This window comes from Salmo trutta, chromosome 37, assembly GCF_901001165.1.
Source record: "Salmo trutta chromosome 37, fSalTru1.1, whole genome shotgun sequence".
Classification (NCBI taxonomy): Eukaryota; Metazoa; Chordata; class Actinopteri; order Salmoniformes; family Salmonidae; genus Salmo; species Salmo trutta.
This window is the reverse complement of record NC_042993.1, coordinates 25156680-25172022: the sequence shown is the minus strand read 5'-3', so window position 1 is coordinate 25172022 and position 15343 is coordinate 25156680. Positions and strand designations below refer to the sequence as shown.

The following is a 15343-nucleotide window of genomic DNA, read 5'->3' as shown; positions in this document are numbered from 1 at the left end:
CTTAGTTGCTACATCAATTTCTGAATGAATGATTCAATGATCAATGAAATCGTCGATTAAGCATTGAATTAATTATATAGCCCAAACGTTAGCTCAGTTGGTAGAGCATGGTGTTTGCAACACCAGGGTTGTGGGTTCGATTCCCACGGGGGGCCAGCACAGAAAAAAATGTATGATATGTATGAAATTGTATGAAATGTATGCATTCACTACTGTAAGTCGCTCTGGATAAGAGCGTCTGCTAAATGACTAAAATGTCAAATGTAAAAATATATAGCCATTGATTCTTGACGATAACTTATGAGCTTAGTTCAACTGGCGTACCACATTTTTTTACTGTAAACAATGTAAAAGCAAAAACTATTATTTTGACAGCATTGATGGTCAGTCCTTATATCCATAGCTCGGTCTATGAATTTCAAAGTGGTTACATTTATCCAGGCCCATCCCTTAGCTGTTTACCAAAACAGAGGCGGGGTGGCCGCTTTGTTATTGTTTCAACTAATTAATATAGATTTAACCACCTTACATAGAAAATACAGGCAGTATCATTAAGGAGCTGTAAAATAATGTCAGAGGTCTATCTCAGTAATATGTTTCATTAAACAAAACAAAAACTGGGTCAATAAAACTGGTTGGTAAATAAACAGGACAAGGGCACAGCTGTTCATATGGAGCGGAGAGAGGAACACGCTCTGCCTGCCTGGATGGCCCTTTAACAGGCCCACCGAGGACACTGCGGGCTATGCAGCACCCCCTCCTATTGGACGGAGGTGACATCATCAGACGAAGCGTGGGCTCCTATTGGCCGGCGGTGATGTCATGCATTCTAAGCAGGATGAGCGGTGCACACAAACCCGCCTCCCTGCTCCTTGTGACTGACCAAGCGGAGGTCGCTCTCTCTCTCTTAGCTACAACAGATAGACCTCTCGTTTTCCCTAACATTTCATTTAGCCTACTCTCTTTTCAGCCTCATGCCTTTGTCTTCATATGCTTATTTCTCTTCCTCTCTCAAAATGTTACAATTTCTCTAGAATATAATTTAAGATGCAGGCTTACTTCAATTATGGTGAGGTAGCACCTTTAATATTGTGACATGGGCTAATGGTTTTGTTCTCTGAAATACTATAAGAGCATGATGAACATGTTCCTCTGCCTGCCTGACCAAATCAAACTGTGATATAACCCAGATTGGAGTTCACCAGGACTTTAACAGCATAATCTGCCCTCCGCGGTTTTAGTGCTTAACCAATAAGCCCTGTCTGCTGTGCCCTTTCCAAATAGTTGGCTTGTGGTGTGCCATTACAGAAAACTCCACTCGCTGTCAAACAACAGTGACATCTTTTATCTGTGACAAGATGAGGAGACTATCTAATGTAATATCAGTGAAGTATGTTGCCTGTGAATGATCATTTAGCCTAATGCTTAGACATAAAATGCACTAAGTGCCTTAAGTTACAGTTTCCTGATTCAGTACATGACTAGGCCATGAACCAAAGTCCTGCAGCTAGCAGATAACTGAGCCCATCCCTAGATGGGAGGGCCTTGAGGGGCTTCTGAAGGGAGTCTGCAGGGAACCTGAGGCCTCTGGCTGCCTGCCTGTCCTAGAGAGGAGAGAGATAGAGCGCAGAGCACTGACCTGCAGCTGTCCCAGTCAGACTCCCTGCTGAGCAGACTCCTGAGGGACCAGCGTGAACGCCTGCCGGGAGACGAGCTACGTGACCAGGAGGTGCGAGACGACGGGGGTAGTAAGAGGTCCAGGGAAGGGCCCAGGACCGCGTCCTCCACGTGGGGGGGCAAGAGGGGTGAAGGGAGAAGTGAGGGGCTTCTTTGGGCAGCGCTCCCCTTCACCCTCCCCTCCTCCTCAGTGCCGTCCCACCGGGGTTTGGGTGACTCCTCTTGTTCTCCATCGCTCCTCTTCTTGGTCCGGGCTCTGCTCCGAAGGGGGCCGGAGCACCGGTGGCGGCGGGGAGGCCGAGGGCTGGGAGAGCGAGACCAGGCATCGGTGTCTGAGGACGGGGGGAGGATGTTCAGCGTGGGGATGGGGACGAGCTGCGTCATGGAGCCGCCGCTTTCTGGTCCGGTGGTGGCCAGCACAGACATGGTCATCATTCTCAGAGCTTCTTCAGACCAATTGTTTTACTTCAAAACACCCAGATGAATGATGCTGACACCAAGTCAGGATGTTGAGGAAGTCGGTCTGAGATCCGATCACAGCATTTTGGTACAAATCAATTGTGGACTGGTCCTAGACCAGCTAGGCTAACATTTGTGAATGTACCTCATGTTTCCAGAGACATCCAGATGGTGCAGTATGAAAGATCCCATTATGGAAGGCAGGTTTTATTCTCCATGGTAATGTAGGGCATGACAGTACTACACTAGGTTACAGCCGTTAGCGTCACCCGCTAATTTTAGTCAATGTTGCAGCCAGGGTGGGGCCCTCATTGAATTTAATCCAATGCAGTCTTCTCTAATCTTTCCCAACTCTCCACCTCATGCTCTGTGCGTAAGGCTTCTTTGCCTCTTTTTGTCAGTCGTCAGTAGTTTTGTTCCTCACTTCCTCAACTCTCCCTCTGTCCGATGTCTCCGTCTCTCCTTCGATGTGCCTGCTCTCCCTCTTACCTTGAGCCAAGTTCACAGGGCGTGCAGTTTCACAATTGGTCTCATCATAGCAACAGTTGAACTTGCAGTGGGAGAGATAACGATCTATGTCCGGCTGTAGCAGGGGGCTGAGGAGAAGAGAGACTGTAGTATTGGCTAACAGTCTAATTCTCCCTTAATAGACAGAAAAAAAAACTAACATCGTAGAAAATCAGTTTCTGGACAAAAGATGATCCCAGTTACTTTGATACATGTTGGTGTCTATTTCGATTGGTTTTGTGATCTGACCTCAAATGGTATCAGGAAGTACTGCATGACATAGACTGCTTGTGAATTATTGATAATCAGAGAGACAGATCGATGGAAGTTATGTATTCCGTGTCCAATATCAGTGGTGTCTGATTGCTTTTAATGCATTGTTTGGTTGGAAATTGCTGTTAGACAGATTTTGCAGGTTTGCTCCCTTCTGGTATTAAGTCAGTAAAAGTGATTATAGCGCGCACTTGGGAGTCAAATGGAGAGATCAAGCTATTCAAGCACTTTTTAAAAACAAAAAACATATACAATACGTACAATAATCCTTTATCCCATCTCAAAGATCAGCTGAAACACCAACAACACGTCAACATCTCCCCTCCTTCAAATCTCAAGGTTCAGCTCAACCACATTAACATCCCTTCTTTTCATTCTTAAAGCTGCAATATGTAACTTTTTGGGCGACCAGACAAAAATCACATAGGATGTCTAACAAACAGTAGATCTGTTCTATGTGTGCTATTTCTATGCTTCCCAGTTTTGTGCACCAGCTTCAAAACAGCTGAAAATGCAAAATTTTTGATTATGGAAAAAATATTTCACAGCGGTTTAGATGGTACAATGATATGATTCTCTACACTATAAAATCGCTTGTTTTGTCACAAACTGAAATGAGGAAACCTGGAAATGGTGGAGCAATTTTAATCGACAAAGCCAAATCAACTATCTCAGCCAGTCAGTCATGGCCAGCACTGATGATGCCAAACATACATCATATTGTCAGACATGATAATGTGTGTGTGTGTGTGTGTATGTATGTATGTATGTATGTATGTATATATATATATATATATATATATATATATATATATATATATATATATATATATATATATATATATATATATATATATATATATATATATATATATATATATATATATAGTCTAGCTGCTTTTGACCAATTCAATGCAGGCACCTGTTGAAGTCAAGGCCCAAGCCCTACAGTGTATTTGCTCTTCTGTTTGCACAAGATAAATCTTGGCATGCTCTTGTTTGCTCAGAGTAATCAATGGTAATACTCGTGTGACCCTCTCCATCTTTACTTCACACACAGCCATATCTTGTAAACTAGCAATAAAACACACCAGAGATTCAGGTGGGCATTAAACGATCAGCAGCAAGGACTTCGCCAAATCATGCTTCTGTAGGTGCAATACTAACCTGGCTCCAGTCTTAAAGGTCATGATGACTCAAATGCATGGGTAAAATAGGATCATGGCATTGATGACAACAAGTCTGTTCAGGCAGGGCCAAGAAGTTACTGGGTAACAGTTGGGTTGCTAATATTCACAACTTCAAACGGGTTTCAATACAGTAACGGTATCCAGTCTGTATTCAATACAGTCTGTCTAGTTAGCTAACCAGTCTTTGGTCGGTACAATAAAAATACATTAGTATTGTAACTAGTTAGCTAAAATTAGCCTAGCTAACTGGCTTGCCAAGCTTTCAATATCTTCAGAGCCTCTGAGGAAGTTGCCAACAACGTGCTTCTACATCTTATTTGCTTGCTGTTTGGGGGTTTAGGCATCTGCTGATGCAAAAGGGGGTTTGTAAATACATTTGATTGATTGCACAACACAAACTTTAAACGGTTAACCGTTGCATTCAGTCCTACCTCCCATTTGATGAATTTCCCCCATTTCGATTATCTTGCTCGGCTTCGAAGACAAGCCGAGCGACAGTGCGAGGAGCGATATTAAAATCCACTTTTTCACAGGATCCCATTAGCAGCATCCTTTTGAGAAGTAAAACCCTCCACTCCTACTGCCAACACAGCAGGCAGCTAGCCGACAGAGACCTGACTGACAAGATAGCTAGTTAGCTAACCAAACTTTCTGGCTATAGACGTAGCTAGCTACTGGTGGAACATAGAAGCAGTCAATGTATTGTTTATTCTGACATTTGCCTAGTTGAAGCGAGCTAACTGTTGGCTAGCTAACAACAACAACACCCTTAACTAGTTATACTAACGCCGTCGTAAGCCAGCTAGCTAAGCACCGGGTAACGCGGTTCGTTGTCTGCTGGCTGATGGTGTGACGTTAACTGGCTTGCTAACGCTACCTACATTGCTTGCTGGTATTTCTTGTGCTTTTATCTTGTTGGCTTAAACATCGATGATGAGTCTCACATGGGAAACTTTAATGTTTCCCATTTTTGTGTCTAGCACTTAAGTTGTTGGCTAAATAACTTCTGCAAGACAGAAATCGATCGAACCGAAAAGCAGAATCTCAACAGAGCCAAACAAAAACTTTGAAGAGGGGGGCATCAACAGTCATATATATTAGTATATTCCCTGACTACTTCTAAAATGTAACATTATGTTCCAGACCAACAAAAATATCTAACTCTGGGTTGATGTTTCTCTAAATGCGTTCAAATATTGCTAAATAATAATACATTGTTCCGTAATCATTTTTAATTATAACCCAAACCCCAAAACTTGTGGTGCAGTCTGGTGATAAGAACGCCGGAGGAGAAATAACGGGTTCTCATGATGATGGGAAGCACTTTAAGCGAATCAGACGAAGCTATATCCTAGTAGGGCGGGCTTAAAACGGTGAAACTTTATTCAGCCACAGGTTACTGAATCAACGCCATCTCAACGATCAACACTAGAATATAAATCGCATGGATAGCGCCCACAACAATCTGTCAATCTGTAATGCCTCTCAATTAATGACTTAATACCATGGGAGCTGTTTAAACCAAGTCCAATAATGCATATAGAAATGTATAGAAGGGCAGGAATAGACTTGTTGCGCCCTCTTGTGATTAAAATATGTGCAGTCACAATAATGTTATGCAAAATGATGGACTTAACCACGCTTGAAACTTCACACAGGAAAAGTACAACTAAATACACATATATTTAAATGACTATGAAACAACCTTGGTATTATGGATTAATATAGGTTTATTAGTCCGGGTCTCACCTTTATGAGCTAGGTCACGCTGGCCCACCATTGCTGCTATCGGCTACTCTCTGAGCTGTAACTGATCATTTCGGGCGGAGCTGAGAGATACTTTATCCATATAGTCGAATACTTCGCGGCTGCTGGCGCTGGGCGAAGGACAGGTCACCTTGTTCTGGAAGAAGACTGAAAGCAAGAAGGGGATATTGACAAGGAACAAGAGAATTTGGTTTCACCACTTGGACATTATATCAGAAAGACAACAGACACAATACAGTTACCTATTTGTATACTAATAATACATAATAATAATAATAATAACAATAATAATTAATAATAATCATTTTAGTAGCCGAAAAAGATGTATGATATAAAGGTATAATATTTAGGTTACTATGAAAGTGCAATGGTCAACAGGTCAATGTTCGTGTGTGGCATCTAGACAGGGGCAGAGACATGGACAGTGTTCATGCACATGACAATATTCATTTACATAAGTAAATTCAATATGGTCTCTCTGCTCACCCTCGTTTCTGTGTAGGCCTATATTGTATAAGTACATGTGTAACTAGGCTATAACGTGACAAATAAGTAAAGTTGACTTAGTCGTTACCTCAAAAACGTGTGATAAAGTTTTTGAAGAAATAGACTGCTCAGTCTACAGTTTGTCTACATCATGATTGATACTTCAGGGACAGGTGGGCTACAGGGCTATATGTAAAATGCATAGAAAGATCAAATCAATAGTCTAATCAATAAAATACGTTGGTGTGTTCGTTTGTTACATTTAATATGATAAATAAACCAAATGAAACAAATCTATCACATTATTATACGTCCATACCTGAATAATGTTGCTGGTAAAAGCTGCTCCTCTCACAGGTTTTTATTAGTTTCACTCGAGCTTCAGTTTATCAGACTATTTCACAAGACAACTATCCCGGAGAATAGCCAATACTGGTCGCAATTACTTAGCATTTTCAGAATTCCCTCTTTGATTTACATCTTTCCGCTTCATGGTAATTACATCCCGTTATACACACTTGGACAGCTCCAGTTCCATGGTGCCAACGACTCAACGAGAATCTGAGTTTATGCCTGCGCCAACCACTTCACGTCACAGAGAGATGTGTTGCCGAACGCTTCCCTTCGCAGAATGGGGAACTAGAAACCTGATCTGGGCTAAAAATAAAAAACACCAGCATGTGTGGTTTGGAATAAAGAGAGGGGAGGTGTGTGTGTCCTATACAGGAGTGGTGAAAGCGACATAACAAATGGATGCCCCCCCCCCACATCAACAGGCATCAGTTTCATACGCAACTGTAACTGTGTTTATCATGAGTCAATATTTGTTTTAAAGCTTTAAAGTTGTCAACCCTCAAGGCCTAAGTATACCTGTCTGTGTGTGTGTGTGTGTGTGTGTGTGTGTGTGTGTGTGTGTGCGCGCGCGTGTGGTTGCATCACATGAGAATGTCCTAGACATCCAGAACATACAAACAAGACCTAGACATTCCCTGACAGAGATGAATTGCATCTCTTGTTATTGCGCATATCAAATTACTAAACATCAGTAGAGCACATTTCATTAACCAGCTGAGATTTCACCACATAACAAATACATTTGAAAACATGTGAGGTAGACATGTGTACATACAGACAAGGTAAAGAGGTGATGAACAGCATGTTATTAGATCCTCGTAGGCTATCTGCTCCTTGGGTCTTTTTGTCATTATTTTATCCTTCAGTCATCTGTTTTGTTGACCTTGCCTTCTATTGCAATAGCCTTGTGTTTCCAAGTCATTTGGCATTGAATGAGCTTCAGAATCCTGATAAAAGATATCTGAGGACATCTGATACGTCTTGTTGATGCTGAGTCAACCCTTCCTGTGCATCAGACTGACAGTTGAAAAAAAGTTAGCTTTGCCAAGGGAGTTATTAAAAATAGAATACAATAGAATATAATAACTTCATTTTCCATCCCACTTCTGACACGAATAGGAAAGGCCAACAATGACAAATACATTAACGGATGGTTTGATATTCTGGAACATTGTCGAGTTGTGCATCATGTGTGTCCTATAAGCAAACTATACACAGGCACACATTTGAATACACATACGCATGTCTTTATCTTGCCTCATTTGCTTAACAAATTTGATATTATTTCACATTTCCTGGTCAGTGATATTAAACTGAATAATTATTTATTTTTTTCTCTACATTTAGAGTGTGGACAACATGTTTATCAAAATAATCATCCTTCATAACCAAACTGTTAATTGGACAATGTGCATTACAACTGCAATTTTGTTATTGCCTATAGGGTCCATCTATTCTCAGAGATTAAAACCATCATTGACAGACCATTCAATCAAAACGTTAGGCCACTGAAAGAATCCAAACAAATAACAATTTAATTGATGGATAAAATAAGAATCGGTTGCTCGTTAAATACCTCATAAGGATCGAACTCTTTTTTTTTCAATTTTCGCCTGAAATAAAATCCCAAATCTAACTGCCTGTAGCTCGGGACCTGAAGCAAGGATATGCAAATTCTTGATACGATTTGAAAGGAAACAATTTGAAGTTTGTGGGAATGTGAAATTAATTTAAGAGAATATAAAACATTAGATCTGGTAAAAGATAATACCAAGAAAAAAACGTGTATTTTTGTACCATCATCTTTGAAATTAATTTAAGCTTCCTGCCCATATCAGATATGTCTATGTGCTGGGAAATGTTTTTGTTACTTACCTTACAACCTCATGTTAATCACATTAGCCTACCTTAGCGTTAAGACAAAGCTTAAATGGCCTAACAGTATAACTTCCGTCCCTCTCCTCGCCCCAACCTGGGCTTGAACCAGGAACCCTCTGCACACACTAACAACTGACACCCACGAAGCATCGTTACCCATCGCGCCACAAAAGCCGCGGCCCTTACAGAGCAAGGAGAACAACTACTTCAGGTCTCAGAGCGAGTGACGTCACCCGATTGAAACACTATTAGTGCGCACCACCGCTAAATAACTGACCATTTCACATCGGTTACACTCAACCCCATTTTTGGTGGAGGATGTAACCGATGTGAAATGACTAGTTAGTTAGCGGTGGTGCGCGCTAATAGCGTTTCAATCGGGTGACGTCACTTACTTTTTCCATGTTTGGCCTAGAATGGTTTCCAATCAGAGGCAGGTGTTTTTCTTTGTATCTGATTGGAAGCCATACTTAGGCAGCCTGTTTTTTCCTTTGGGTTTGTGGGTGGTTGCTTTCTGTATAGTTGGTGTACCTTACAGAACTGTTGATTGTCGTTTGTTATTTGTTTAAGTGTTCACTCTCTCTAAATAAATACACGAAGATGAGCACTATACCCGCTGCGCCTTGGTCACCTTTCATCGACGCATGTGACATGTACATTGATTTTAACTTCTCATCTTTCGCCTTGGCGCGCTAAAACTGTTGGACATTCAAGACAGGCATGAATTTACACGGTCTAAAAATAGCATTGTAAAATACGAACTCATACTGTGTAGACGAGAGTGTAGGCTGAAAACTGCATCGATAGCTTCTGGATTTTTATTATTCTCGTAGTTTGGAGCAAATTAATAGGTAATGGACACCGATTAATTGATAGAGATCATACATAAACTTCAATACGTTTTTATCTGTACAGTTATCAATTGGAAATATCAAACCAACTCTGATTAAGTGGAGATCAGAACTTGCCTGAATAAGGTAGAAAAATATTGATTCACAATAGTGAAGTTAACAACATAGCAACCTATTGGAAATTAGTTCACTCCATTTCATGTAAGAAACTCGTGGGGAGTAAAGCAAGAAAATAAAAAAGAGGTGAATTTTATTCTATTAATTTGCTGGCAAGAATTCTGGAAGAAAAATGACACAACAGTTATAGACACTCCTGGTCTTTGTGGTAAGTTTTCCCTTAAAACATTTGAGACCAAAAAGATAACCGATCAGCCTGCATAACATATGGCCTAATGCAAAAGTCAAGTGTGTACTGTTGTTATAATATGATATGTAGCCTACAAAAATTGTAATATTAGCTTGGTTATTATATTATACATGATTATAATTATCAATACAATGTATTGTTCCTGATCATGTTAGTGTTGTTGTTATTTATAACCCCATTGATCTTGGGCGAGGACTTCGTCTTCATGTCAAACTGCTGTCTAATTCTTTGCTCTTCTCTCTTCTGACCCCAACTCCCGCTCCTCTTACTCTGCCTCTGGCACCATGATCCCCTGGTTACCCAAGTGTCACATTGTCATGGGGGCTGTGCCGAGGTGGACTCCATGACAGAGGCAGTGGCCAGGGAGAGCTTCCTCATGGGCTGCATCTCCTGTAAGAGGAGAGAGGAGGTTCAGAGCCACAGGAGAGGAGGAGTACATCCACGTAAGTAGGCCTACTACATAGTGACTAGCTGTACTATATATTGTGTATTATTAAGTGTGTATTATGTAAGTGTATAATGTTTTTGTAAAGTGTAATGAGACTTGTTAAATGCACTGTAAATAAAATGTGACTTGACAACCAAGACGGTAGAAAGGCTAAAAATGACAATATGGAACAATTTGGTATAGAGGAATATATGTGTAATACCATGGTTGAAATATGACATAACTTATACTCTGGGAGTATATAAACACTGTGTGGGTGTTCTACTTTCTTTTTAGAGCTTTCACTATGACCACCCACACCCCAACACCCTCCATGAGGACTTCAATGACCGGCTAGAGTGGCAGGGAACGATGGGGAGTAAGGACGTACAGATAGGAGCCATCTTCATTCACAACGTCACGTTTAACGACACGGGCACCTACCGCTGCACCTTCCAGCGCACCCTCTACCTCAAATCAAATCGTATTGGTCACATACACATGGTTAGCAGATGTTAATGCGAGTGTAGCGAAATGCTTGTGCTTCTAGTTCCGACCATGGAGTAATATCTAACAAGTAATCTAACCTAACAATTTCACAACAACTACCTTATACACACAAGTGTAAAAGAACGAATAAGAATATGTACATAAAAATATCTGAATGAGCAATGGCCGAACGGCATTGGCAAGATGCAGTAGATGGTATAGAGTACAGTATATACATATGAGATGAGTAATGTAGGGTATGTAAACATTATATAAAGTGGCATTGTTTAAAGTGGCTAGTGATACATTTATTACATCAATTTTTTCATTATTAAATTGGCTAGAGATGAGTCAGTATGTTGGCAGCAGCCACTCAATGTTAATGATTGCTGTTAAACAGTCTGATGGCCTTGAGATAGAAGCTGTTTTTTAGTCTCTTGGTCCCCGCTTTGATGCACCTGTACTGACCTCGCCTTCTGGATGATAGCGGGGTGAACAGGCAGTGGCTCGGGTGGTTGTTGTCCTTGATGATCTTTTTGGCCTTCCTGTGACATCGGGTGGTGTAGGTGTCCTGGAGGGCAGGTAGTTTGCCCCCGGTGATGCGTTGTGCAGACCTCACTACCCTCTGGAGAGCCTTACGGATGTGGGCGGAGCAGTGGCCGTACCAGGCGGTGATACAGCCCGACAGGATGCTCTCAATTGTGCATCTGTAAAGGTTTGTGAGTGTTTTAGGTGACAAGCTGAATTTCTTCAGCCTCCTGAGGTTGAAGAGGCGCTGCTGCGCCTTCTTCACCACGCTGTCTGTGTGGGTGGACCATTTCAGTTTGTCCGTGATGTGTACGCCGAGGAACTTAAAACTTTCCACGTTCACCACTACTGTCCCGTCGATGTGGATAGGGGGCTGCTCCCTCAAGTCCACGATCATCCTGAAGTCCACGATCATACCTCCCATTGGATAATGAATATATCACAGTGGAAAAGGAGATGGAGCTTACTGTGGTGGCCGAAGGTAATGGGGATCCCTCCCAGTGAACAATGTTTCTACGATCTATTGCTTTTTAAATCAATCTCTCTTTAATGATCTTTGTTGTGTATGTAACAAACTCCTGAAGTTCTTCCTTCCAGTTTTTCAGTCAGTCTGACCACGCTGCATATTTAGACTCTTTTCCCTCTTAGTAAAAAAACAATGTCTCTTATGTAACACACATTTATGTGACGATAGGATGAATCCCAAAAATACTGTTAAATATCCACATTTGCTTTTCTTACTTCCTCATCCCTGCCAATTTAAAAATGAGGCCATTAACCAGCTACTTAAAATAATTCCAATTCACCTTGATCTCTACATGTGCTCTATAGAAATGAAATGAATGTATACAGTAAAGTACACATGATCTCTGCATAGCACTCCCTCTCCTCTTCATAGCCAATCGGGAGCTGTTGTCGGTGGTGTCAGAGATCATGATGTACGTGCTGATCGTGGTGCTGCAGCTGTGGATGATTGTGGTGCTGATCCACTGCTACAACAAGATCTGGGCTGAACACGAGGCGCGGGACGCCCGCAAAGCCTTGAGGGCCCAAGAACTGGCCCTAATAAACGAGTGAGAGCCAGTCTTAACTATCTGCTAATGTATACTTCATACTGTGCAAATGTACACACCACAGAGGTTGTATCATTTGTGAATTAAAGGATGTCTATGGTACATATTCTCCATTCTACTCTATACCAGACACTGTAACTTCACTTTCTATGTCATTTTTTCTCTCTCATTACCCCTCCATCTCTTTCACTTCCTGACCATTAACTCAGTCTATCTTTTGACATTTCCAGACCTTTAGACTCAAAGGTCAGTTGTGATGGAGTGCTTCTGGAGTGACTTGTTACGGTGAGTTTGTTTTGAAATCCTCTCACATGATTGAAAGTGTGATTTTATAGGCTTGATTGTACCGTAGATTTAACTGTAGACCGCTGACTGTAGAGGATAAGTTGAATTACTTTCCCTATTCTAAATTAGAACACATTTTGCTGCAATCAAAAGCTTTTTTGCATTGCTATTCTTAAAGCAGATGTTCGATCTTGATGTATTTTGTTTGTGTGTATCTAACAGGTAAACATCAAAGGTGGAGAACCCTGTCACAAGCAATTGTTACCACTACACTACAAGGCTATTACATCATAGAAACATAATTTGAACGTCTTAGCATAGTGTGTAACACATGCAGTTTACAATGTACTTGATTTATTGTACGAGGTAGTTGCAGCTGGTGTGAGTGGTGATTAGATTGACAGGTGGTGCCGAATAGCCTTAGTGTGTCAAGTCAACAGAGAATGTCATCACGTGATGGATCAACAGTTCTGACAAAGCTCTGATTACAGATGGTTCCACCTACGCTACATAGAACGCTTTGGCAGGAACAACCGTGCATCTACATAGATAGATCTCATCTGCGACCATGTTGTTACAGTTTTTTTTAATCGCTTTGGTGCTATTTTCACAACTCTTAATCCAAAATCTCCAAGCTGGTCACACTTGTAATGCAGCAAGTCTCATTCAAAACCTGCCATTGTGCATTCATTTGGATTATAAACATATCTCACCACACCATTGACTCAAGTTTATTGTGAAATGTAACGAGAATTGGTTTAAATCACCAAAACACAACGATATCTTTTCAAATGAGTCGTTGTAATTACCAGTTAATCCAATAGCAAACCATGCAAGATACATGTTTCAAATCGCAAGATACGTGTTTCAAATCGCAAGATACGTGTTTCAAATCGCCCTTAGACGTGCTGATTGCATCATAGATATACTGTCTGTAAACAAATGTAAGAAATAAAATGAAAATAAAACAACGTTTAGCATGCATTCATTTGCATCAAGCCTGTCTTGAGCATTTGGCCATAAATTCTCATCCACAAGTGAATGTCATTGTTCATGCATTGCGGTAAAAATCTTTTGGTAAGGCAAATCCAAGCTTGATATTGGTCTGCATTGATGGTGTCACATGCCTCATCCATGGCCAGAAGGAGGGTGGCACGCTCATGGGGAAAGTAATCGTACACCTTCTGTTATGTTTGTTCCTTATATAATGACAAACCGGGGGCGTAAGTTTAACTACTTTTAATGAACATATACTTCAGCTAGAAAACTCCATGTTTAGCCATGCAAGGCATTCTTTAACAATCCGCTTCCCGCATAGCCTGCTGGGTAACGTAGTCTAAATGTTATTAACACATAACAACACATCTTCTTTTCTTTTAAAGAAAACTACTTTTCTATGTAACTACACATGTCACATCACATTTGTTTACTCAACCTGCATAACATGCAATTTTAAATAACACACATTTCTTTCCCCAAATTTCTTTCCTTAAAAAAAATATTTTTTTTTCTTCAACTAAATATAGTCTGTCCAACAATACTCTATTGTGGCTCTATTTCTTTTCACATAAACCAAACATTCAGTCCAGGTGCCCCTTTTTTGTATTTTTTAGCAATTCTCAATAAGCCTTTCAGGGGCTCTGACAGTGCTTTTTGGTCGTTCTGCTAAAGTGCTTCCTGAAACAGTTGGACATCGTTCATTTTCAGTCAGGGTGTTCTGACTGAATTGTCCATTTCTAAAGGCATTTGACGCTTCAGCAGTATCCCCCTGATGATCCTCAGTCCCTTGAATGAATGGCTGAAGCCTTAGATCCACTCTGTTTCGTCTCAGTTGTGATCCATGCTCCGTTTGGATCTCATAGGATCGCAGTGCAACTTCTCTCTGCACACACCCTTGCTGCATCCAGGTTCCTGTAGTGGTGTCTAGGAGTCGTACATGATCTCCAGGTTTCAGTTCAGGTAAGTGTCTTGCACTTTTGTCATATGGCTGTTTTTGTTTGTCTTTCTGTTTTTCCTTTGCGAGTTTGACTTTGTGAGCACCTCTGGGTGTTAGCAAGTCATCATGCATGGGTAGGTTGGTTCTGATGCGACGTCCCATCAACATTTGTGCAGGTGAAAGTCCGTTCTGTAGCGGTGCGCTGCGGTAGATCATCAGATTTTTTAGGAAATCCTCCTTTCCATCGTGTGCCTTTTTCATCAGACCTTTGACAATTTTGACTGAACTCTCTGCTAAGCCATTGGACCTTGAGTAGTTGGGGCTGGAGGTGTTGTGTCGGAATCCCCAGTCGTTAGCGAACGATCGGAATTCGGAACTTGAAAACTGTGGGCCATTGTCCGAGTACAGTTCAGACTCAACCCCATGTCTTGCAAAGACTGATTTCAGGTAGGTGATTACAGCTTTGCTGGAGGTAGTTGGCAGTGTTGCTACTTCAGGGTAGTTTGACTAGTAGTCGGTAACAACAATGTGACTTTTGCCATTGCAGTCAAAAATGTCAACTCCAACTTTGTAGTAGGGTCTGTTGGGTACTGGATGAGGCATTAGTGGCTCTGCTTGCTGCTTTGGCCTGTAGGTCAAACACAGTTCACATGAAGCAGTGGTCTGGCTGATTTCCTGGTTCATTCTTGGCCAGTATATTACTTCTCGTGCTCATCGTTTGCATTTTTCCTCACCCAAGTGGCCCTTGTGTACTTTCTGTAGCATTTCTTTGCGTAGTGTCATGGGAATGACAATC

General features: G+C 41.3%; 1 protein-coding gene and 1 pseudogene across 1 annotated transcript in view; one reads left to right on the top strand and one right to left on the bottom strand.

Annotated features, from left to right (window-relative positions):
- The window catches only part of LOC115177036 (protein Aster-A), a 31095-nt gene extending 26145 nt beyond the window's left edge, over nucleotides 1-4950 (bottom strand). The window contains exon 1 of the mRNA XM_029737494.1: nucleotides 4538-4950. Within this exon, the coding sequence (XP_029593354.1) occupies nucleotides 4538-4656 (119 nt within the window). The 5' untranslated portion in view covers nucleotides 4657-4950. The remainder of the gene's footprint in view (nucleotides 1-4537) is intronic.
- Nucleotides 4951-10059: 5109 nt separating this feature from the next.
- LOC115176515 (sodium channel subunit beta-1-like) lies at nucleotides 10060-13584 on the top strand (annotated as a pseudogene).
- The last annotated feature ends 1759 nt before the right edge of the window (nucleotides 13585-15343 follow it).